The sequence below is a fragment of the Odontesthes bonariensis genome, chromosome 17 (genome assembly GCF_027942865.1).
Source record: "Odontesthes bonariensis isolate fOdoBon6 chromosome 17, fOdoBon6.hap1, whole genome shotgun sequence".
Taxonomy (NCBI): Eukaryota; Metazoa; Chordata; class Actinopteri; order Atheriniformes; family Atherinopsidae; genus Odontesthes; species Odontesthes bonariensis.
The window spans coordinates 11,527,727-11,552,712 of NC_134522.1; the positions used below are offsets into that span (position 1 = coordinate 11,527,727).

Sequence of the window (24,986 nt, forward strand, 5' to 3'; positions counted from 1 at the left end):
GTCTGTTGAAATTGTGATTTTTATTTTTTTTTTTTTACTTCATAATACTGAGATACATTCATAGGAAAGGTTTAATGACTGCAGTAATCGATAATCCCATTTAGCCTTTATTTGAGGGGAATGTGTTGCAGATCTTGTCGCCTTGTCCTGTCTCCCTAATCTAGAAGCAGCTGGAGGCCCACCAGGAAGAGGGCATGGTGGTATCTCACATGGTGGTGGCCGGGGTGGGTATCTGGATCGCATTCAGCTCTGGTTCCACACTGCGCCTCTTCCACACTGAGACCTTGGAGCACCTGCAGGACATCAACATTGCCACACCCGTAAACAATATACTACCTGGTAAGATGGCAGAAATATCAGCGTGTTCTGAAAGACAGAACTGCGATGTAGTTAGAAAACAATTAACAAGACTTTTTTTCTCACCGTGTGACCACATGAAACTTGGCAGGTTAAATTTGCCGACATATTTCCCACGACAGCGGCATACTTGATTGATAAAGACGTCCGCATATTCGGAATTGCTAAGAAATAACAGAAGTCTAATGAATGTCCTCGTGTTATGTGCAACGTGCAGTATAGTCACTCATTCATTGCTCTTGTCTGGATCACAGAAGCTATCATCTGAGATAAAGTGCATAATTAAGATGACAAGATTCTGTGGATGTGGGCGCTCTCCTACCTGCTTTTTTTAAATGATTCCATGATTTCGGATTTGTTCTCGTGGTTTGTGGAGATCACTGTGTCAGTTAATTCTCTTCGAGGAGCCACGTTGTGTCTTTACTCCAAAGTGCACAACATAACGCAAAAGCTCTGATTCTGAGACAGAATACAGACGCAAATCATTGGCAGTAAAAGCTGCGATAGGGTTTGAATTTTGTTTCAACCTGTCCGAATTGCGCGGAAGCTTTGACAATCGCGTAATCGATGGTCCTCCAGTTTGCAGCAGGGGGTTTTTCGTCCACATATAATGTGGTTTTTCATGTTTGTTTAGTTTCCAAAATATATTAGTACAACTTCTTCGAAGCCAAAGTGCTTCCATATGCTAGCCCTTTAAGCAGAGGGTTTCTCACGCTCCATCTTGTGCACACCATAAACTATCCAGGCTCCTCGCTTACACTATTTCAAGTTCCTCTTTTTATGTTTTCTCAACTTTAACTCGTCAAGAAACGTATAGCAAACGTGTTTCTTTATTTGTCTGGCTTCTGTATTCAGTCTCTTACATTAGGGTACGATATTCTGTTCGGCCTCTGAAAGTAACTACAACAGCAGTTGGTTTAAAATGAAAGGCATGAAGGGCATCCTCATCCAATGTCACAGCCTGATTTGCCATTTAAAAGAAACTGATCTGGATCCAGATCAAGATTTAATGGATTCTTCCATTGGCCATGCTCCACGTCCTCACCAAGGTGAAGACACACCATCGAGGCAGAGAAACAGACATATAGCACTGATCGCACTCCTCCGCCTTGGTTTAGGAACAGAAATATGCAGCAATCATGGCATACAGCTGGTGTAAAGGTCAAAGTTCCATCAGCTCTGCTTGCTCACACGGGGCAGTTCTGTTAGTGCTACATCTGACTGATTAAACTCCTCCTGCTGTATTATATGCAGTTTTTTGGGTTTTTGTCACCTTGTGGAATTCCTTATCCTGATATCAGACAGAACAGGAAGCCATTACACTCAGTTTCCGCTCTATGATGTCGGCTGAAGGAGTTCCAAGATTCAATCTTGTTTATTCTGCTGGATTATTACTTTCACAATTCCCCACCTCTCTGTTAGCCTCCCCTACCTTCCAACGGTCTATCTGTGATGTGATCTGTATTCCTTACAGAGACCGAAACAGAATGTAAAACTGTTTCAAAAAGGCCAGCAAAGCATGGTTTCTTTGATTTCTGATATTGTCACCATCTAGTCAAATTAAGACGCAGCTCTTCGTTTGTGGTGTGTGCTACAGATTCCATTACCTCAAATTTCAAAGTGCTTCCATGCTGCCTGTCGGGTATTAGCTGACATCAGTGTAGGTGCTTATCCAGACTGGTTTAGTTATGGCAGGTTTGTCACGCTTTTGTCCACTTTTCTAAACCTTCTTTGTCTAGATAATAAACCAGGAGCTCCTTATTGTGTCTCTGTTCATGAGATTGTATAAAACAAGCTGTTGAACTTGATAAATTGATTTTAAGGCAGCTTTTCATGCCGTGAACTTAGCAGTCCAACAGGAAAAGCCAGCCTGAATCTGAATGATTGTGGAAACAAATATCCTTTAAAAAAACTTAACAATCTAATCATTTGGAGTTGAGCTATTGTTTAAGTAAGTGGAAAAAGTAATGATTATCAATCAAGGAGCAGAAGCACAGTAACAACTTTATTGAAGTGACCAAGCCAAATGAAACCAAAGCCAACTGAGATGCTACAAACTATATTGAATTGACTAAGAAAAGTTATTGCAGTTTGTGTTACTGTAACATTGAATGAGATGGATTAAACAGAAACCCTAATACAGGAGTGTCTGAGGTTCTTTTTTTCCCCACTTCAGCAGGAAAATTCTGGACACAACATTACCAATAAAGGCAGTCATTCTGAGAACTTTTTCTATCCCAGCTTTGAAGGGGGATTTACTTCCCTTAAAGCATTCCATCATAATGGCTCACCTTTATCACCCGATTGTGTAAGGCACTGCAGCTCTAAACCTGTCATTAACAGGTTGTGATATCTGAGCTGCAGTGTCAGAAGTGAGACAAATGAGCCGTGGCTCACAGACGATTTAAATCCAAATGGGTTTTATTGCGGAGAGCAAATATTTGTTTTTGGGGCTTCGCAGAAGAGCGCATAACACTGTGAAAGCAGCATGCGCCCAAAGCTAATATGCTTGCATCCTACCCAAACTTGGCAATAAATCTGTGGACGTCTCCTTTAGCACAAAAAAAGTAGTTTTGTTACCAAGGCAAACGTTGTCATTACAATAGCTGATATTGTATTCAGTGTAAAGCAGTTGATTGTGAAACCAGGGCAGTTTCCTGCCTTGTGTGTCTAAGCCAAACGTTGTTGCTGAGGATGTTGAACTCAAATCATATTTGGCTGAAATTATCTGAGTGACCTACTGCTGAGGAGCTTGTAATCTGCTGAATTATATCACCATGACCCAAAAACACACAGACTGCAAGCATGGTTGTAGTTACGGAAAGATTGCGTGTGTGGGTTTAAAGTTTGGATTTATACAATCCAACCATAGTTGCTTTCAGCCTCTTTTCCTCCTTGCCGAATAAAGCAGACAGTTGTGGTTTGGCGTGCTTTTTCGGAAGCAATCTCTGAATGTTGTGTAGACGTTTAACATAAATGTTTATTGACATTCGACCCTGCATTTTGATGCTAAAATATGTCTTTGAGTTGACTTGGTTTTTGCAATGACAGCTGTCCTTTAACCTGTACTGGATGGACATTGTGATCTACACTTAATGACTGGCTTGCATGAGTTTGATGCCATCTCATCCTCGGCACCATCAGCAGTACTGTCAGCACCCCAGCTCTGTTCTTTCTTCCTTTGTCTCAAGATAATAATGACATATAGCAATGCATCTGAAGTATATACAATATGACAAAACAGATTTGTGTGTGTGGTACATATTGGAAGTTTTTCTCCCACTTAAAGCAGAATGCAATAAATGGCTATTTATATATATTACAAGTAATATAGGAGCTGATCAACTGCTTGGAGTGTGCACATTCTCCTGATATGGTGGGATACTCTCACAATGATGTCCAGTGTTTATAGTTCCAAGTGGAAGTACTCTTGTCTGACAGATGTGAATGATAAAAGCAGTCTGCTGTGGGACCTCACCATCCTTATTAGCTAATAGAATCCATACAACCACAAAGGAAACTGGTTCAAGCACAGACCAGCACACATGAAAGCGTTCATCCTCTGGGCCTCCATTTAGAGCTCACTTCCTCTGATAACAACATTGGAAATCTAGACTGTCATTCAGCGAGGGAACTCACAAGTTTTCACTCTGCTTTAACCACCAGCAAGGTTGTGCTGTTCTGCCGTGTGCATGAAGTCGTCCCGTCTGCCACTTTTTGTCATCTCCTGCTCTGCCTGAGTGTTCCACTGCAGTGTTTATCACTACTGGCTGCAGCTCTGGAACAGTGTGGGACTAGAAATGTGCCGCTGCGGCACAAACTCTGATGAAATCAGATCTGCCAGACAAACTGCTTGGAGATGAGGAACTGCCTGGAGTTAATGTGTTCGAAGCAAACAGTGAAGCGTCTTTCGTCTGCATTTCTGTGCCGGATTACAGAAGCACAGTAAAAGGATCAGTGTATCAGAAGATTTAATAGAACTGAGGGCAGATTTTCCAGGGAGTTCAGATTGTTTTGGCTCGTGTACACAGTCAGCCTCATGATTGATCCAGCTAACATTATTACCACAAGAGAAAGAGATATGGGGTGTTGTCCGTGATGTGATTGCTACCGTCAATGGTGCAGTGTTGAATGTATGAGTTGTTCTAGGTGGGGCAATCTCTCATGCTCAAGCACGTTGGAGCAATTCTGCCAACTCCCTTTTTTGCAGCCAGATTTTCCTTATCCAAGCGGGAAACTCGCAGATGGCTAATTTGTTGAAATGGCAATCAAAAGTTTCAGTGAATCCCTTTTTAAATAAACAATGACATCCGATTCCCATCGGGACAAGAACGTCAGATGGTACCAAGAAATTCATGTTATGTACAAGTAAGGGAGTGCATGGCATAATGTAGAAATACAGATAAAATATTATTGAAATTAAAAAGAATAAAAGCTAATAAACACCAAGTTGTCGTCTACTATTAAAGCAGACTGCACTGTGATGATGTCTCAGAGGATGGTGGATGCCTGCTGGGGTGAGGGTCTGCTTTTGTCTGCTGCTCTGTGACCTAAATATGCAGCCATGCGTGGCCTAATGGGAGACAAACATCGGGGGGGTTAGTAAATAATACCTTTTGGTTCTTTGTTTGTGCGCCACCATTGTTGCACACCTCCCAAAATCTATCGCACACATTTTTGGTGAATGAACATCCGGTGCCATATAGATATATACGTATAGAAGTGAGTGGATGGGAGGGAGCTGGCACATGAGCTGCAGTTTAAAATATCTGAGCGATAGATGTGGTCATTTTAATGTCTGAAATACACGGATACTTTCAGGATCCAAAAAAAAAAGCAAGTGTATTCTGCTATTCTAGCTTTCCTGCTCGATGTTTCATGGAACAAATCAACCATTTACAGCACTGTCAAGAAATTTGGTGTGCTCTTCTCCCTTTCACGATCAGTTTTAGTCATGCCTTTCATTTACTGCCACTGCCAAGTGTCCAGCAGTTTGGTATATGATCAAATACCTAAACAAAAAAACACATCAGCTTTACAGCAGAAGAAATATAGGAAGAAAGTCTGGCTTGCTGCCACAGCGACTAACACAGCGATTACTCACAATGTGCTGACCTAAGGTATTTCTAGACTGACTGAATGGCCGATACAGTGTATTTTTGTAATGTTGGGAATTTACTCCTCCATCCTGCTGTTGAGTGTCAGGACCAAGTACAGATAAAAGAGGTCCAGCGGTGTAGGATAAAGGCCAGAGCCAGGCTGTGTTGATGTTCTATGAGGGTTTATTTTAGTTCACCCACTGGGTGGGGAACTCCAAATATTATGAAAGGAGGAAGTTGAGCAAGGCCCCCGACCAGGAGCCTGTGTGTTTCTCCTAACTCTGGGCCCTCATTAGAAGCACATGTGGGCAAAACTTGGTGTTAAACTGTACCCGCCTGCCTATCTGGCAGGATTCTGCGAAGCATGGCAGCGAGGCGTGTGTGTATGTGTGTGCCCCACGGACGGGGTCAACTCTGTTGAGGGGAGGGGGGGGAGGGGGGAGGGGGGAGGGGGGGGAGGGGGAGGGGGGGGGGGGGTTGGGGTCAGACAGATATACTGGCAGTAATTTTTCCCAAAGCCCAAGAGGATTACTTTGAGGGAGGAAATTCAAGTCAAGCTGTTACAGCAGTAATGACTCATGGCAGTCTCGCCTCCCACATAGCAGGCCCGAGAAGACTGTTTTTGCAAAACCGTAGATTCTTATTACAATCAGAAAAATATGATGAAAAATATTTGGCTAGATACCAATTGATGCATAAGTAATTCACGACAAAGCTCCCAAGTGGGGAGGGTCTGTGCTGAATTCCAAATTCCACATAATCAGTCTCTTAACTCAGCCTGTCAGCAGGCCTGACTTTATTGCTGAAAGGTGTTGTTAACTTAACAATCCCCGCTTTTACAGTCGTAAGAAGCCTCAGTGATTTTTCTGAACAGAAAACGTACAGGTCAGATTGTCCTGCTGTAATTGCCATATGTTTTCTGAATAGAGGCCGAGCTGCTTCCTTAATTACAGCATCACGCTTCATTCATCCTGTTGCATAACACTTTTGTGTTTGTTTGTTTGACTCGAAGCCTACCATAATGGTGCGTTTTTCTTTGTTCAGATGCTTGAAAAGGGCTGCTTTTATCCTAGCTCTTCTTCACGTTGCCCTGGAGACAAACAAGCTTTGAACATCACGGCTGCAGAAATGCCACCACGCACTAAAACAATACACATCCCTCCCTCCTGCGCACTGCACTGCATTCAAGACTGGTGAAGTGACCCATTAGCTGTGCACTTCTCTAATTTTCCAAGAGACCTTCTGTGTGGGAGAATGTGTTTGCCAAGCTCAATCTCTTTAAATGCAAATGTCAACAGATATTCTCTAGAAACCAGTTCAAAACTAAAATGATGTTCTGTTTTTTTGTTTTTGCAGGGAACCAGAGAGTTTCAGTGAGCAGTCTGCTGGTTTGCCACGGTCTGCTGCTGGTGGGGACCAACCTGGGAGTGACTGTGGCTCTGTCTGTACCCAGACTGCAGGGCATCCCCAAAGTAACAGGTACTGAACCATAGCTTTATTGGATATTTGACAAATGGTAGAAGAAAACCACTCATCACAATTTCCCAAACTAAGGAGATGTGTTCGCATGGCGTTTTGTGTCCAGCTGTACCTGTGCCCGAATTCAAAAGTGTTACTGTCAGCTAAAAAAAGAAGCAGCAAAATAAGGTGTGAAAGGCTCTAAACAAGAAATGTTTGCATCACAAATCACCTAAATGACTCCTTACTGTAGACATTGCATTCCAACAGAGTTAAACTTGTTTAACACATATGACATACATGTAGCAAAGGGACGTAGGAATATGCTACTGTGACATTGTGTTTTGGCGTCGGCGACAAGACCGTCATTACTCACCAGATCTGGATCCCTGCAACTTATTCTTCTTCCGCCAAGTTAAATTTGGAGGTTAATCATTTTTGACACAGTGAAGGAGATTCATTTAAAGCTTTAAAACTGGTCAGAACATGACTTCAAGGAGCATTCCTGGCATGGCAAGAGCACTGGGAGTTGTTTACTACTACACAACGTCGCTGCTTCACTGGTTAACAGTCTGATTTAAATCTGGAATAGTTTAATTAGCTTTTTCTATTTTGATTGCACATAGTGCAATATATTTAATGACTTGGACATGGAGCATGTAAAATGTCTTGGATTAATGTTTTTGCCTTTTCATAGGTCGGGGTATGGTGTCATTACATGCACACAATGGAGCGGTCAAGTTCCTCACCATGGCTGCTCCGGTGTGTAACCGCTCCTCTGGTCTGCCATCCTCCCCTCCTTCTTCTTCGCTCCAGCCCGCAGAGTCACAGGAAGTGGAGAGCGCCCAGCCTCCCTCAGATTCCACCCTGACTTCCCCTCAGGGACGAGGTGTGTGGTTAGGAGAGGCAGGCTGCACCACCATGGCCCTGCAGGACTCCATGTCCTCCTCGTCTTGTGGCTCCCTGGCTCCTTCCCAGGGATCTTTGGAGCACGGACCAGAAGACGGGGCGCTTTATGACATGCTTCATGACCCAGCCCATCAACAGAGGGGCCGCCGCTCAAGCAAAGTGGATGTCAGCTCTCTGCTGGTGGTGTCTGGAGGTCTGGGCCATCGCAGGATCAACAAAAAGACCAAACAGTCTCGCCACGAGGACACTACCTCCACCATCATGATCTGGCAGATCCCGTTACTTAACATGTGACACCAGTGCCACATCAGTTGGTTACTAAAAAAAAAATCTTCTGCATGACTGCATAAGACTCTCATATTTTATCCTTTGCTTTTGTATTTTTCAGGTTAAACCTAAAAGTGCTGCATACATCTCTCACAGGGAGGTCTGCTTTTATGTTTGAGAGTATTAGAAATCAATCAAAACAACTAAATGCCTTATTTAAACCAGAACTACATCGATATTCCCATGATGTTTGTAGCTTGTAGAAACAAAGAATCGCCAGAACCACTCAATCATGATGGGCGACAGAGCAAACAGCAGCTGCAGACCAGTCAAGGATAAACTTTACTTTTTGAGGATATACTTTGAAAACACTGAGAGGTCTCTAATGTTGTCTTCTGTCTGACGTTGTAACATGGCTAATATATGTAATGTCCAGTGTTTCTGCCTCACACTTTGACTGTATAGGACTACAGCATCGGAATAAGTGTTGAAAAGAAGTTAAGAAATGACTGTCCTGCTTGGAAAGCATGCAAGGTAGCGACGGAGCTTTGAAACTGTGAGTTTCTTGTAAGGTTCGGGGCTGCAGTGGGTTTCGAACAGGGTTTAGATCATCTGTCAGAACCAGAGTTGTAAACTTTAAGGGCGAGAAGTCAAGATTGAATGTGCGTGAGTTTAGAGGTCAGAGAGAGGATCTGTTTTTATATGGAGTCAGTTTACCTGGGGACCCGTTGGTTGAATAATCCAGCGATTCTTTTAACCAAAGGAAAGGGGAATTAAAAGGAAGTGAAACACTGTGGGCTGAATTAGTTTGAGGAGGCTTAAGGATATCCCTGGCTGGCCAGGTTTCTATTCATTAAGGGAAGAAGACTAGTTGTCACCAAGAGAGATTTTTTTTTTTTTTTTTTTCTCGCCCTAATGCATCATTATTTCTCATGTAAGGATATTAAAAAAAAAAAAGATAAGAAGATTGATACTTTTGTCACTCTTGTATGTACTTATGTATATTAACAAATCCATAAACACTGTTTTATTGAGCAAACTTGTGTACTTATTTGCGGTTCATTTTCAACTTTCAAGCATTTCTGTGATCTCATGTGAGCATTTTTTTAAAAACAAAACCCTCGTATTACATCAGATAATCTATCTGAAGTTTTTGTCAGTTTTCACTAGTTTGAACCTTGGGGAAATTTATCTGCATTTTTGGCAAGATTTGGGCTGAGATTTTTGGAACGCAACTCTGAAGAAAAGCAGCCGAATTTGCAAATAAACGGTGGACTCGAGAGTGTGCGAGTGAGGCTCTTTTCCTTTACTCACTCCAACCTTGTCCTCTGCTGTGATTGTGTGCAGCAATCAGTACATGCCAGGACTAGCAATGTGCCAGAGGGGCTGCAGAAACTGAGCCTGATACAGCTCTTCCGGGATTTCTGCTACTGTCGAACGGAGTGGGTCAAGACTCTCCTCTCTTGTGACGCCCACATCCACTGTTGCACAACCACGTTTCACTACACGATCAGTTTTAACAAACGCACGGGATGCTCTCAGGTTGGAGTCGTTCCCACACACTACAGTCCACTGCATTCTGAACCGATCTCAAATATTACCTGATCAGATATTTCTTGTCAGCATCTTGTACGTTGAGTTAAACCTAAGTTGATGTTTGACCCCAGTAACTGAATACTGGTTTGTCTTTTCATCTACAAGTAATTTGCAGAGATCAGTCAGTAACCCAGTTATCAGTTTGTCTGACAGTTCTGTGACTTAGTTGTTTTCCTTCCAACCCTGCGGTTTCCATGGCAACCTGTGCGCGTGTATGAGTCCACTGTAAATCTTGTTCCCCCAGTGTCTGACGGTAAAGCTTCCTTGCTGCATGCCCTCTAATCTCACAGGGCTGTTAGTTGTGTGATGCCCTTGCGTGGGCTCCTCTCTATTTTTATATCTGGAGGCCTGTTGTTAAGACGGATCGTCTCCATGGAGCAAAGGTTATTATGAATCAGGGTTTTTTTTTAAACTGCTGCTGCTGCTTCCCCTATGACGTTGTGCCTTTGAATGTGGAACAAATGTAACACAAATGTTGTGCTTTTATTCATTTCAATATGGCTGTTTTTTTGGCTTCGTCTCACACTGGAGTAGAAAGGTGTGACTACGGTAGAGAGTTGCCATGTCAGTTCTGTATGAACTTTTTAGTTTTAAGTAGTTTAATACAGAATCATATGTGACTGGTGTTTAATTGTGCTTTTGTTATTCTACATGTGACAAAATAAAAATGATTCTAACATAAAATGGCATAAATGTGTGTGAGCAGAGTAGGAGATGGGAGCTCTGACAGTTTAAATCCCCTGACCCCCCCTCTCACTCATCTTGGTACCCATGACAGGGATGATGCGTGAAGGAATGTCGCATCTCTGGGATGCGACCAGAGCGCGCACAACAAATGGAGCCTCGCGCTGTTAAGTGTAGGGTTAATGCCGTCTGAAGTGGGCGTGGTTTAGATCAATAATAACCGCCTCACTCTTGTCAACTGCAAAAAAGAAAGAAAAAGAAAGCAAAAAAACAAAAAAAAAATCCCCGTCCAAACAGACCCGAGAGCAACATCGCGGCTCTTCGCTTCGGTTTCTCGGAGAAATAAAAGACGCTGGATGTGCGGAGCAGCCCTGAACACTTGGAGGAAATTATACGGTGAAGGCTGAGCTGGAGGAGGTGCGACCTGGAATGACTGGGTGATCGCCTGTCCGCCTTGCCATTACTACGGGAACTCCGGCTGATTTCATATCGGGAGCAGAGAGCATAGCACCTCGTTGTGACGATAGATATGAAGGCAATCTGTGAACGGATGGGATGAACCGTCTGAATAAGTAAACTCATTCAGGGGAGCGCAGCCTGGCTGGTTCATCAGGACCGTCTTACGTAACTGAGCTTTGTGGACGGACTGGCAAAGAAACCGTTGGTGCCGATCTGTTTAATCCCAGCGAGGAATCGCAGGTAGGTCACACTGTTTTGTTAATTGGCATGCATCCATATCTGTATTCAAATATAGTTCCTAATATACTAAGATTTCTCTATTCCTTAAGGGTTGAAATGAATGGGCTGTTTTTTTCCTCATCGTTTTATTGACGTCACCTTAAAACGGGTTCGAGGTTTTTGGTGGAATCATAAAATGTCCTGTGCCCATTATATTTGAGGGTAATTCCTCCACCAAAGCAACACCATTCGCGCATGCGTTGTGACTGTGTCCAGATTACCCCTTAGAAAGGACAGGCAGGGTGATTATTGCAGTAGGTCAGACAGTTTGCAGCCACTGGAGGCTTGCTTCTGTTCCCTTGTTAAGCTGCAGATGTTGCTGTAACAACACACTACAGGAGTGTATTATGATGCTCAGTTGGAGACGGCAGCGCATTTTTTTTACATCCAGATTTGAGGATTTCCAAGATGTTTGCTATTAGAGAAATGGCGCCTCTTAGAAAATGAAGAAGTCTTTGCAACCACGTTTCCCTCCTTGGTTAAATTCCCTCCTTGTTTCCCTCCCATGTAGGTGCAGAGAGCCACAAGTTTGTCTGTTCACTCAGCATGATCAGTGAGGACGCCATCTCCCGTCGCCAGTGAGCACAGTGAGATGAACGAGGGCCACAGGCTGGGAGGAGCGGCCATCGCTGTGGAGGCTGATGCTTTCCTCCCCACAGTGAACCCTGACCTGGTCACACTTACTGACAAAAACAGAAATATATGTCCAGGTTTTGTCCAGGGCTTCCTGCAGGATGACCAGGAGTTCAGCTCTCCTCCAGTCTTTGAGCGGGAATACCTTCTGGATGGAAGACTGATGGAGAATAACCACATTATTGATAATCAGAAAGGTAACAGCTCCTACATCCCGAGAGCTGATCAGTTTCACCTTTCTGGTGATAGGAAAGGTTCAGATGACCCTCCTCGTGCTGACTCTGCTTTGTCCAATCATATTGCTGGCCGGCAGCGAAATTGCGCAAGCAGTGAAATCCACAATGGAGCCAGAATGAAAGTGTCTATCGGTGCGGATTCCTCCATATGCTTGCCAAGCCAAGCCAAACAGGAAACTGATTGGTCAGTTCTTAAATCAAACATTGAACGCAGTGACAGCAGCCAGCAAGCCGAGAACGCACAGCCTAAAACGGAGCCTGATTTAGTCATCGAAGTAGGCGGGCAGACCATCAGCGTTCACAAGTCTGTCCTGGCAGAGAAGAGTGACTACTTCAAAGCACGGCTGTCACGCAACATCTTGAAAGTGAAGGGTGTGAGTTACAAGACTTTGTCTACACTGGTAGACTATGTTTACACCTCTAAGATTAGTGTTGGCAAGGACAATGTTGTGGACGTCATCACGGGGGCTAAAATCCTACAGATCCCCTGTGCCGTTCAGGCAGCCATGGACTCCATGTCTGAGCAAGTCACTGCGGAAAACTGCTACGAGATTCTGAACATCGCCAAGAAGCAGCGACTCAGTGAACTGAAGGAGACGGCGTATGGATTCATGAGCGACAACTTCCTCCAGATCTTCAAAGACCCTGCGGTCTACGGGCGTCTGACTGGGTCCGAGAGAGATCTGATCCTGAAGAAGAGGATGGAGGGGAGGAAGACTCTGATGGTAGCAGAGATAAACGATGTGTTTGATCGAGTTGGAAGCCGCCCGCCGAGTCGCTGCGGCAGCCGACCACAGAGCCCCTTATCTGTTGGGTCTTTGGAGGAGAACCATATGATTTACTACTTTAATGAGGCAGAAAATGACTGGCGACCTTTGACTGTAATGCCAGAGGACATAAACACTAAAGGGTGCGGAATCTGCACCATGTACAACTACCTGTTTGTGGCGGGAGGAATAAAGGGCTATGGGGACAAGGGCAAGGTTTCAGACAAGGTCTTCTATTACAATCCCATAACCAACCGGTGGGCCGAGGTCAGACCTCTGAACCAGGGCCGAGCCCAGCTAAAGCTTGTATCTATGGATGGCTACCTGTATGCCATTGGAGGAGAATGTTTGTTTACAGTGGAAAAATATGACCCTCGAACGGACCGCTGGACAACAGTGGCCCCATTGCCCAAGGGGGCCTTTGCCGTGGCCCATGAAGCAACCACCTGCAGCGGAGAACTCTACGTTTCAGGAGGTTCTCTATTCTACCGCCTCCTTAAGTATGACACCAAGAGGGACGAGTGGCAGGAGTGCCCCTACAACAACAGCAGGAAGAAGTCAACCGACATGGTGGCGCTGAAGAGCTTCATCTACCGCTTTGATGTGAACCGCGAGCACGGAATCACCGTCTTCAAGTACAACAGCATTGTAAAAATGTGGCACGACTGTGCATCCCAGAGGCTCGGGAGTCATCTACCCTTCAGGTGTGCTGTTATTGGGAACTGCATCTACTGTGTGAATAAAAGCCAGACTCTTCAGTTTGTGGTGGAGGAGGACAACGCCTTCTTTGTCGAGGAGACGCTGAAGGCACCTATGGAGGCCAAGGGCGTTCTTTTTCCTTTTGTCCTCAGTTTGCCTGAAAAGTCTGAAAAAGTTAAATAGTGTGTGTGTGCGTGTGTGTGTATGATTCAGAATAACACAACAATCATGGTTAAGCAAAACTGCAATAAGAAGACCTTGTATACACTCTTAAATGTCAGTGTCTCATTGCCTGCTTGCAATGGAATGTGCGTATTTGCATGGCTATTTAATGCATCTACAGCCTTAAAAAAAGAAAAACCCATTTCAATGTTAAATAAATGAAAGAGTATTTGTATGTGACTGTAGACAATGACATGATGAAAGTGATATTTCTTTTTGTGTTCACTTTTGTTTGGTGCACTTTTTGTAGTTACAGGTAGAATAGAAAATATTTAGAACATGTTAACTAGCTGAGTGGTAACAAGAACAAGTTTTTTTTGTTGAAAGTTGTATTTGGAAACAGTGGGGTCAGTTTTTGGTGAGCTTTATGCTACACAGGCTCTATGCAAGTGAGTTGGAAAACGGAAACTGACTGATTTGCTCTGTTGCTTTTCACACTAAACAACACAAAAATTCTCCGTAAGGCAGAGAAGGAGTTGTTGCCATCATAATACTTAAAGAGGCCTTTTCAGTTGAGCTAAAACTTCCCATTGTTGCAACACAAGTAAAGAAATAACACATTATGATTAGAAAAAGGCATGAATTACATTTATTTTTACATTAATAACATGGTGATTTTCTTAGAGTTAATAGTTCCTACATCAAGCACACTTGCCAAAGATAACTATTCAGTCAAGCTGTAAAACTGTACGAATTGAAATCCTTTGGTGTTAAATTGTTTACACAAAGATATTTCCAACACAAATAAAACCTAAAGCAATAGCCATTTTTTTTGTCAGAGGAGAAATCTCGTGCTGGCTACTAACTTATTTTCTCATGTCATAGAAAGATGCTCCTCTAACCCTCCTTCCACTGTCGGTCTTTTCCCACCTGATCACCTGTCATCAAGGCTTCCAGGTCAAAGGTCGAATCAAATGTAACACTGCTACAGCACAGTCAGTCCATTGCCATCCTTGGCTCCACAAACAAAGATATTATTGTCTCATGACATTAATAAGCCATATTCTTATTGCATCAGTGCACATTCATACAATTTTCCTCTAGAATTTCTTTGACATTGTTATTGTTATTGCTGCTGCAACAACCCAGTGGGAGTAATGCTGATACATGCTTGAAACAGAATGCTTTTGATAATGTTTGTAGTGGTGTTGGTCTGATTCTGGCCTAATGGATGTGGTTTTGATATTTTGCTGGCTGACATCTGTATTTTTGTGAGCTTTTTGTATGGATTTTGACTGTTTTGGATCTGCTGCTGTGATGGATGGTAAAGTGATACAGTGCAAGACAATGGCATCCTGTTCATGATATTTGGAGTGAGCTATCAAACAAGCTGATGGATAATGTATATCAGTCAAAACAAAGTGCTACAAATAAAATATTTTGTGTCTAAAAAATGATCTGGTTCTTTTATCTTGCTTGCTTTCTTTATTTTTATCTCCTGTTGGTGGGGAAGTGCTGCTTCCTTTTGGCTAATCTGACCTTGAACAATGCTGACACCTAGTGGAAGTTAACTGTAACGGCATCACCTCTGCATTAGCATGCAACCCCTAAAACTGATAACACATTTACATCAACTGCTATTCCTTACCTTAAGACAAAATCCTCATCGATATTTCAAAGTTTATCTGAAAATCAACTCTATGTTACCATTGCCTTTGTTTGTAATAATGATTTCAAGTGTTTTTATGAGCTGTTGGATCATTATTCAGAGTTTAAATAATGTGATCCTGCATCAAATATTCATGATCATAAGCTGGATCTCATATTCTATGATATGTTATAAGTATTTTTTTCTATTGAATCTAATAATGTGTCATGCAAAATGAACATGAGATTTTCCCAAATTATGACGTTATAGTCTGGTGGTAGAATATTTGTCATAATTTGAGCCCTTATATGAGACATGAGTCATTAAACATGAATGTATACTTTTTGATATACACTAGTCCTCCTAATTAGTACACATAATGATGTGTCTGTATAAATTCTTCAATATTTTTATTTGATTTTTTATTTAAGTGGATAACGTTTGAGAAGAAATGAGAAATGCAACTTTAATGCAATTCTAAATCTATATAACTGGGTGTGCTTTTATCCAACTATGTAGGAGGTATCACTTACAGTAAGGCACTTTAGAAAGCAGTTACAAAAAAATAAAAGAAGACAGAAATGACCATGTTCCATCCACCAATTTTCTGCTGCTCATCCAGTTGTGGGGGCAATAGTTTCTCTTCCAGTTCCTCCAGGGTGCAATGAGATGTCCTAAGTCAGTTGAAAGATCTCTGTTGAGTTCTGGTTCTACCCCAATGTCTCTGTCTGGTATATGTTGTCAGAATAAAGAGTAGCCTGAATATCAGGCAAACAGCAACAAAAGAAGTAAAGCCATAGGTAACAGGAAAACAATTCCAAATTAAAAAAGGCTAATTCGACCCCCTGTGTGAAACATAATGCAATGAATTTGAAATTATTTAAGCCCTGTGTATCTTTTTAAAACTATACAAAGGGAAACTATCAGACATGAAACTGACAAATGTATTTATTTATTTTCATTTTAAACTTTCTCATTTTGAACTTCACAGCAGTGACATGCAGCAGCCACCAATGAACAAGCAGGCAGCTCTTTATTTCCTCTGTTGCTGACAGGGCTAAACCACTTCCACCTAACAGGGGTGTTTCTAATTTACAACATTAATGCCATAAAATTCCAATGTTTCCTGCAAGCAGAACCGTCCACAAAATACCTAATCATAAAACGTTAATTTACAAAAGCGGGCCACAATCCTAAAACCCGTTTTTGTAACACCTGAAACAAGAACAGCCCAACTCCACCACCGATTTACATCAGCCACCACTAAATGAATGCAGCAGCTGTGTGACGTCTGATGGATAGAACTTCATAAAGTGTGTTAAAATATTCAATATTTAAAAAATAGTTTGAGACGTGTGTGCAAATGTTCAGAGTAATCAGTGCATACTTTCAAAGTGCAACATAATAGCTGAAGTCCGAATGTGCCTGAGTAAACCGTGTTATTAGTATAAATTAACTATGAACTAAATGTTCCTCTATTGCAACCTACTTAATCAAACTCAGGGTCATGGGGAGCTGGAGCCCTTTCCAGCTTCTGCTGGGGTACACCTCAGACTGGTCAGCAGTCCTTCACAGGGCCAGGCTCACACTCACTCCTCAGGTCAGTTTCTAATCACCAATTACCCTAACATGCATGCTTTTGTTTAGACAGTGGAAGGAAGCCACGCACACATGGGGAGAACACGGAAGTGCTACAATGAAAGGCTCCGAAGACAGGCGACAGCGTTGACCACCACACCACGTGCAGCCCCCAAAAGATCATTTGCTGAGTAATGAAATGAAATCACCTGGTGGAACATCTGGTAATTGATTAGATACACTTTAAACAGGTCAGTGACATGATTGTGTATGAAAAGATCACCCATAGAGTGTTGTTAAGAAAATAGAAGAGGTGGTAAACATGCTCCTGTTCAGCTACTCAAATTTAAAATGAGCATATACAATTTCAAAGACAATACAATTGAACAGTTTCAGTATTAGTAGTATAGTGATTGTTGTCTCTGTTGTAGTTTTAATTAAGCACAGGTTTAAATGGTTTGCAAGTAATCAATCTTTTTTTATATCAATCTTGTTGCTGAATGGGGTTAGAGGCAGTTTAATTAGCTGTAGTAATCAATGCAATTACTATATGTGATGTCTGCTGTCACAAATGCAGAACTTGCAGATTTGTTCAAAGCTAATAAAATTGCATGTTTTGCTTTCAATACTGAGGACTGTTTTGTTGTAAGAATAAAATATCTACATATTAAATCCATGTTAGTCTCAACTGTAGCAGAAAGCAACAAACTGACATCTCTCTAGTGAGTTTAATGCTCATTTAACGTTCTTTATAAACACTTTTGGAATCTCTTTTTTTTTCTCCACACCTTCTCCAAGTTTGTGAACCTTAAAACTATGTGCTTCTGACTCATTCTGAAGTACACTGACTTTTGTTATGCACATTCCTGGACCTGAAACTGCCGTCTAAAGTGCCCAGGGGCTGAGATACTACTGTTCATAACTTTGGTTTCCTGCCCTGCACCACATTGTTTTGCTTTATGGTTGCTTGACATTAGAGGTATGGCTGTACATGTGCAGGGCTCACGCAGAGATAATTTCTTTTTTTTGACATTGATGTTACATCCCACACCTGTAGAGGGAGCAAAAGTGCAAAGAATTTCCAATTTCTCTTGTGTTACTTAGCGGCCATGCTTTTAAGCAGTGTTTAAAATTTGGCATGTTTATAAAATCACACTTTTCTGCTATGGAAAAGCAGAAGCGTGTGTGGGTTTCACCCATTATTCTTAAACTACATCTTTATTGTTTGTCCTTTGCTCAGTTCTGTAAACATGTATATTCATACTGCCTGCTGTTGTAAGTTGTAAAAATCAGCCCTCTGGCAATACGTTTAGCTTTTATGTAGTTACAATTCTTTCCCATTATATTATCATTTCGATATGTCCCTTGTGTTTTTTTTATTTTACAAAAAAGAACATGCGTCCTAATGTGTCTAAATCCATAAGATGCACATTATGACCACAACAACACAAATGAACAGCCCAGTGTCATTGAGGAATTGAGAATATGATGCTAACACTTTTATATATTTTGCCTGGTGAACGAACAAGCACAGGAAAAAGAGACCTGTCTTCATATTGCTTTAGTTTTTTTTTTTTTTTATGCCACTGTTTCGCACAGACTGAATATTTCCCTTACGAAAGGCTTGTTACGCCATTGGAATGGTTCACCATGCGTTGTATTTCTTTGTTTAATCCCCTCAGCCAACACTTGAGGGCAGTACGAGCACAGAGGATGGACATGCTGTTCTCAGCTTGCATGTTTGCATCTCCAGTTCATATTGAATTGTACACTGTCATAGCCGGTCAGCGGGGAGGCAGAGTTTTGAAAAGATCAAAGTGGGCATTTCATTGCAGCGTGTGGATCTGTCATTGAACAGAAACACTTTTGCTTTGTTTACAAAAACCATTTCACAGGTAAAAGCAAACAGTCAGACTCTTTGATCATATAAAGATGCGATAGTTTCAAATCTGAGAAGGATTTTATTAGACTTTTGCATGGATAATGTGTTCAGTTTTTTTTTTTAGATTTCCTACTGTAAATATGAGCTGTGGAGTTTTAGGATATATTTATTCCTTTTATGTATAATTTGGACTGAAAAAAGCTTTAGAAAATACTTTATAAAGGATACATATAACTGCACCGCAGGTATATATGTAGAAGTGAGAAAATGTCATGCTCTATCATTGTTCTTGTGAGTTGCCACAATTTTACGGCCATCAACTCAGTCCCAGTCCGTTACCATGGAGCCCGAATGATTGACAGCTTCTATCACGTGGCCCTGTGTATCAGAAGTTCACGGTCTGCTGGTGAGTTTGTTACAGCGGACAACAAGGGAGGCTGCTGACGGTGCTTCCCAGCAAGTGTTGCTGACGAAACAGCTTATTTTTACATGAGAAAACAAATAAAACATTAGATAAAGCATCACATTAGGGGGCACAGTTTTTTCCCCTTAACTGCCTTACTAAATAAGATCAATATTTCCTGGCTTTGGTTAATGTTATCACTATAGCTGGCGTTAACACACCTGCTTTAACTTTATTGGTTGGTGAGGACTAACAAGGGTTTTTGGAAGCTGATTGATTTAAGTTTGAAGTAGATTATCTGTACGTACAACTCATTTTCCCTTCAGGTAACTAATGTGTGCTAACTGCAAGGCTGTTTGCTGTTTAATGTTTATACTGTCTGATAATGGCTGATTAACTGAATGTTTGCTGGTGTTAAAAAATAAATACTGAAAAAAACTTGAATACAATTGTTTAAATGTACCTGGTAGATAGATGCTGGGTAGCATGCAGTGGCCCAGAGGTGAAAAACAAAATAACATTGTACAACAACGCAGCAAGATTTATCGAACTATAACATCTCCAGAATATGTTTTTGTAATGTTAGGTATTCTGTTGTCTGTTTGTTTAGTTTCCTGTGCTTTCAAAAATATGTATTGTGTTTTCTGAAATGTTGAGTTTTAGGTTTTGTTGTTGGCTTTCGTCCAGCGTAGTCTTGCTTTAGTCCTTTGTGTCTCGTACTTAGAAGCTGGAGGTAACGTTAATGTTCTAATGTAACATTATACAGGAGATATTTTTTTTTGTGGCCAGTAAGTAGTCGGTGTTTGCTGTTGATTTCATAAATTATATTTACCAGTAATCTTTCCTGCAGCAAAAAAGGTTTCTCTTTTAGAGGTTTTGATTTATGCAAGAGACCCTTAATTCACTCATAATGACAATCTGTACCTTTTTTTTGTCTTCCTTTGTCTAGCCTTGAAACAGCCTTAGGAGGTGTAAAGTAGGAACAATGGTGATCTGGTCTTCATACCTTCTCACAGTTCTGGAACTTGAAGCATAAGACTGGAGCTCTGTGATCAATCTGTATTTCCATCTAGGTGAGGGCATTCATTTCATTGGCTTTGGCACAGCGCAGGCACGAATATCTTTTCTGATGGAGAGTTGTTTAGAGCTAAACAGCTTGCCCAATGCTGCAGTCGCCTTTGGTTTTCTTATGGAATACTAATTATGTTTGCATAATTGTTTTTTGTCATTTAAATGGGAAGCTTGTCAATTCTACCCACCCCACCCCACCCTTTTTTACCTACAGCTAAATTTAGCTAACAAGGTCTGGTTGAATGTGAACTTTTTCTTTTAAAAAAAAAAAAAAGAAAAAAGGTATTAGTGGTTTGGGCTTTAGAGATCCGTGTCAATTGATCTATCTTGAAAGAATGAAGATTAAATTTAAAATAACTAACATCAGCTTTAATGATAAGCTGCAGGAGCGATTTTGCGCTTCACCAATGAATAGCTTTGAGCAGCCTCTTTTTTTTTTGTAATGGCAAAGACATGGGGAGGGGGTGGGGGGAGTGACATTTTGCTTTTAATTTCTCGTTGATTATGTGTGATTATGCGCTAAAACGGCAAACTTGCACCCCTTAAGAGAGACGGAGTGAAATACGAAAGGCTGGAAATTAGAATCACCAGAGAAAAGTATGGCCTGGGGAAAAGCATCATGTAATGTGCTTTTCCGTATCCACCCCGCACTCTCTCATTTTTGCCATTTTGAATATACACAGAATTATTTACACCTTCAAGGCAACTCGACTGAGCTGCACATCAGTCAATTAGTAAATCAGAAATTTTCTGTGATTCCAGTTTAGCGTGGAGTCCTTGGCTCCCTCTGCCTCCCCCCCCCTTTAGTCTCCCATCTTGACAGTGACAAATTACTCCTCTGCTTGGCGAGATTGAAAATTAAAAGCATTTAAAGTTGCTCATGCATTTATGCTAATGAGAAATTCAGATATGATTTGCATGCGAAAGAGGCTAGTCTGAGAACTCATCATTGCCCCCACCACCTCGAGCCCTGCATTTCTTTAGGCTCTTTATGTGTTTTTCTTTACATGTTAGCAATGGAGAAAATGCAGTGTATAAACAGTCTGCAAATGTGACATTTTGTCAGGCTGCAGTGCGTACAGGAGAGTGTATTGTTACCTAAGAGTATCTCTGTGCAGTATTTATGCTGCAATCCACCACTGGCACCCCCCCACAGCCATTCAGGCAAACCGGGTCATTATGTCTGCATTTACCCATCACACTGCAGGAAGAATCACCTCAAACATAATGACATTGTGCAGTCACTGCTCATGCTGTCTCCCGTCTGCATGTGGATACAGGATGTACTTGTGCAGCATTGGCAAGCCAAACCTTAAATCATGAACATAATTCTGTGAGCATAAGCTTCTGAAGTCTGATATTAAAATGTTTGTTCAGATGAAAAAGGCTTTGTTTTGTGATAAACATGTGCAGAACACTTTGGAGCCCGGAGGATTAAAACTCTGTGCTGATTTGTTTTCCTGGTAAGCTCCATCCAAGTCTTCCACTCCAAATATCAAAGCGCATGCTTCTTTGAATTTGTTTGCTCCACTGTAGCTAAATGATTGTAACCTTGGAAACAAGATGCATTAATGAAGGTGGAAAATGAAATGGGATTTTAATTTGTTTCAGTGTTCATAGCTAGGTGAAATGGATTAGCTTTGATTGAGGTGCGAGATGAAGGAGGAAAGCGCTGACATGACACTTGTATTTGTCATCATGTCATTTCAAGGAGGATGCTGCAGCAATTATGATCATGGGTACACGGCAATTAAAAGTGGTAGTATTCATTAATAATTTTTCTATCAATTTTTCATACGCCGTGGAAAATGATTGCTACTGCACACAGGCTTTTCAATTATGCTGCTTAATTAGAAATGTCAATATTAAGAAATAATTAAACCTGAGGATACATTAAGGTTGTCAGAAATTCTTGAAAAGTTATGACCGTCAATTAAATGATGTGTTCTTGAATATATTTTGCTGTGATTTGTAAATGAAGAATTAGGCCTTCATCAACGTGCATGGCAAACTGGATAGTTACTAAGTTACGTGATCTTTCTTCTTCTTCTTTGTGTCACTTTATAGAGGCACTGCAGTCAGAATGAACATCCATGATGTATCAAGGTAAAGAAGCAGTTCCTTTACCTTCCAATCCTGGGCTTTCATAGGTGTCCCTTTCAGAGCAGCGTTCAGCCTTACTCCACAAGTACGTAGTTCATTTCTGCAATATAAAACACTTGAGCATGGTTAATGTTCATATGAGCTCTTTTTCCTTTATCATTTGAAAAAAACAAAACAGAAAAAAACAACGATGTAGTGTAGTTATACACCTCCAACAACTTATTTTCCTTCTTTCTTGTAGCCCTGCCTCGTCTTGTATCTTAAAAGAACGATGAGAGCCTTGGCTTGCTTGTTCTAACCCTGAGAGACAAACTGCTTTTGGAACTGCCTTTGAAAGTATACAGGAATACATTTTCATTCTAATATGGATCTCACAGGTAGCGGTGTATTGATACTAGTAGATTTAAGGCAGACTAATAATCAAGTAGAGCCATCACCTGTTGACTGCAGTGGAAGCTGACTGAAAGAAAGAAAGACTTGAAAGCGTTTGTGCCTCAAAGCGATGGCAGCTTCTAATGATAGGATCGGTTTTGGCACAGCATGTTGGCCACGTTACCCTCAAAGCCATGTGTGACAGCTCTTTAATTGGACTGCTCCATTCCCCCAGCACTGTAATATGTTAGCAGGCAGCAATGCTGCGCTGTTGTGCTGTAATTATTCCACACTATACTCTAATGAAATCAAGAAATCCTATATATCTGTATATGAATCCAGGTAATTGCATGTTCTTCTGGATCTCAATACCCCTGTCTGAGTGATTTCTTCAATCAAGTACAAACTGAGCGCTCATGCATGTAAAAGAATGAGCGACTCCGACTCCTGGTGTCACAGTTACAGTAACGCTTTTTCCTGCCATCAGAGGATAATTACAAGAAACCATGTCCAATTACCCGTGTGTGTCATTTGTCGTTCTTCAAGGAAATGGCACGAATGCCTTTTTTTATGAAGAAAAATATTATCATGATTCAGTCAGTGTGAATAATACTTTCATATTGTAAATGGCTATCCACAAGAGGTTCTATCCCTGACCTTGATAAAGTTGATATCTATTTCTTTCTGCCTCTTCCTGGCTGCTGTTGTTTACCCCACTGACTGGAAAGCATTTAAAAAAGGCCCTTGTGAACTAGTGCCTAGATATGAGAGAAAGAGTGAGCATGTGTGTGTGTGTCTCCTCTTGCCTGTGGCTGCAGATTAGCCACGAGTGCCAGAGGATCGCCCCCGCTCTCTGACAAATGAGGAAAGCCACAGCGGCCCTGGCCAAAGTGACAGGCCAAATGGAAGCAATTCCTCCCGAGGCAGGGGACAGCAGCTGTGACCAGGGCCTGCTATGCCACTCCAGACAGGACACTGTATTTGTATGTCTGTGTGTGCAGGCTATTGAGACTTAACCTACAAGACAATTGGCATTTTTCTCCCGGCAGTCCCCTGTGAAGCGGTGCGTGTCACTGACCTTTGGGAGATCCCGCCGTTTTCAGATGACCATGCACCTTTACCTGAGGGCTATTTTGCTAGGTGTGTTTGTTTTATACTGATCTGCTCTGCCCCTTTGACTATCAGTGAGTCTTGCTCATCATATGGCATACATAACTTTTTACATATATAATTGTACTAAGTTAAAGAAAAGACTGATAACCTGGTTGCAGCATCATTACCTTTAAATACCAGTAGCAAGGAATGATGACCCAGCCTCACTTCAGAGCCCTGTGGATGTGTGAGTAATTAACACTCAGCTCTGATGGATTAAATACCACCCTGCTGAGACTGACTCTGCCTGCTGCTTTTGGCATAGGGACCTCCGAGCAACAAGACACTTCTAGGGGCAAAGATGGTAAGAGTGACTAAGAGAGTTATATATATATAAGGCTGGAGAGAAATGTTGAGGGAGTTTTTCAGTCTCAAACATCTAAATAAATAAGACCAGCAGATGTGAAATACTAGAACGAATAGGTCTAAAAAAGAAGGAGTTGGAGATGGATAGCTCAGGGTTAGAGGCTATTCCCACCACAGTCAGGCTGTCTGTCAAGTGATATACACATACCTGCATCTCCATTCTGTCTCTCCTCTACCTCTTTTAAATCTCTTTCTCCCCTCGCTTTCTCTCCTATCACCCAGGGCCAAGCGGATCCGACTTCACTTAGACACAGCCATCATAATTACTCCATGCCAGAAGAATCAATTACAGCTAAGCACCATTGTTTCCGGAATGAAGCTAAACATTAAAGTTTAAAAATTCAGAATTATTAAGGAGTCATGCTCTCAGGGACACATACGGAATATTTACTGTTAACAAATAAGTTAATAACTTCATTGCGAATTATTAATTCATGGCTCACACTGGCTCGGCGAAAGACTTGTCTCATGGTTAATTTCTCTGCCTTTATACACTGTTAAATATGCATCACTTCTTGACTGTTCTATATGAGCACTTGGCAAATGTGACAGAGTTTTTATTTTTTTTCTACTTTCTAGGAAAGCCTGAGCAGAAGTCTGAGTTAAAGTTGTACATGTTGAATATTTTGGGAAACGATGCACAAAGATGCACTTTCACTGGCTTAGTTTGATACTGCAGATTAAAGCATTTCTAGTGGGTTCAGTGAGGTCAATTATTACATTCCAAGTGCAGATGGCAAGGCTGCTTTATAGAAGTTGGTGGATGAGTCAAAATCATTTTTTTGGGTGTTCCAGTTCAGCCTATC

The 24,986-nt window shown here is 41.6% G+C and overlaps 2 protein-coding genes across 3 annotated transcripts in view; both read left to right on the forward strand.

Moving 5' to 3' along the window:
• The window catches only part of arhgef10 (Rho guanine nucleotide exchange factor (GEF) 10), a 44,742-nt gene extending 35,613 nt beyond the window's left edge, over positions 1-9,129 (forward strand). For both annotated transcript variants that reach the window (XM_075487975.1, XM_075487976.1), the window contains 3 exons: positions 165-339; positions 6,813-6,935; positions 7,612-9,129. In XM_075487975.1, the coding sequence (XP_075344090.1) occupies positions 165-339; positions 6,813-6,935; positions 7,612-8,117 (804 nt within the window). In that variant the 3' untranslated portion in view covers positions 8,118-9,129. The remainder of the gene's footprint in view (positions 1-164; positions 340-6,812; positions 6,936-7,611) is intronic.
• A 1,379-nt stretch (positions 9,130-10,508) lies between these two features.
• On the forward strand, positions 10,509-15,042 carry kbtbd11 (kelch repeat and BTB (POZ) domain containing 11). The gene is made up of 2 exons (XM_075487977.1): positions 10,509-11,069; positions 11,620-15,042. Exon 2 carries the CDS (start codon positions 11,701-11,703, stop codon positions 13,624-13,626), a length of 1,926 nt encoding a protein of 641 aa, XP_075344092.1. The 5' UTR covers positions 10,509-11,069; positions 11,620-11,700; the 3' UTR covers positions 13,627-15,042.
• Positions 15,043-24,986: the final 9,944 nt, after the last annotated feature.

Coding starts and splice junctions, on each gene's coding strand:
- kbtbd11 (XM_075487977.1), top strand. CDS start 11,701: ATGAACGAGGGCCACAGGCTGGGAGGAGCGGCCATCGCTGTGGAGGCT.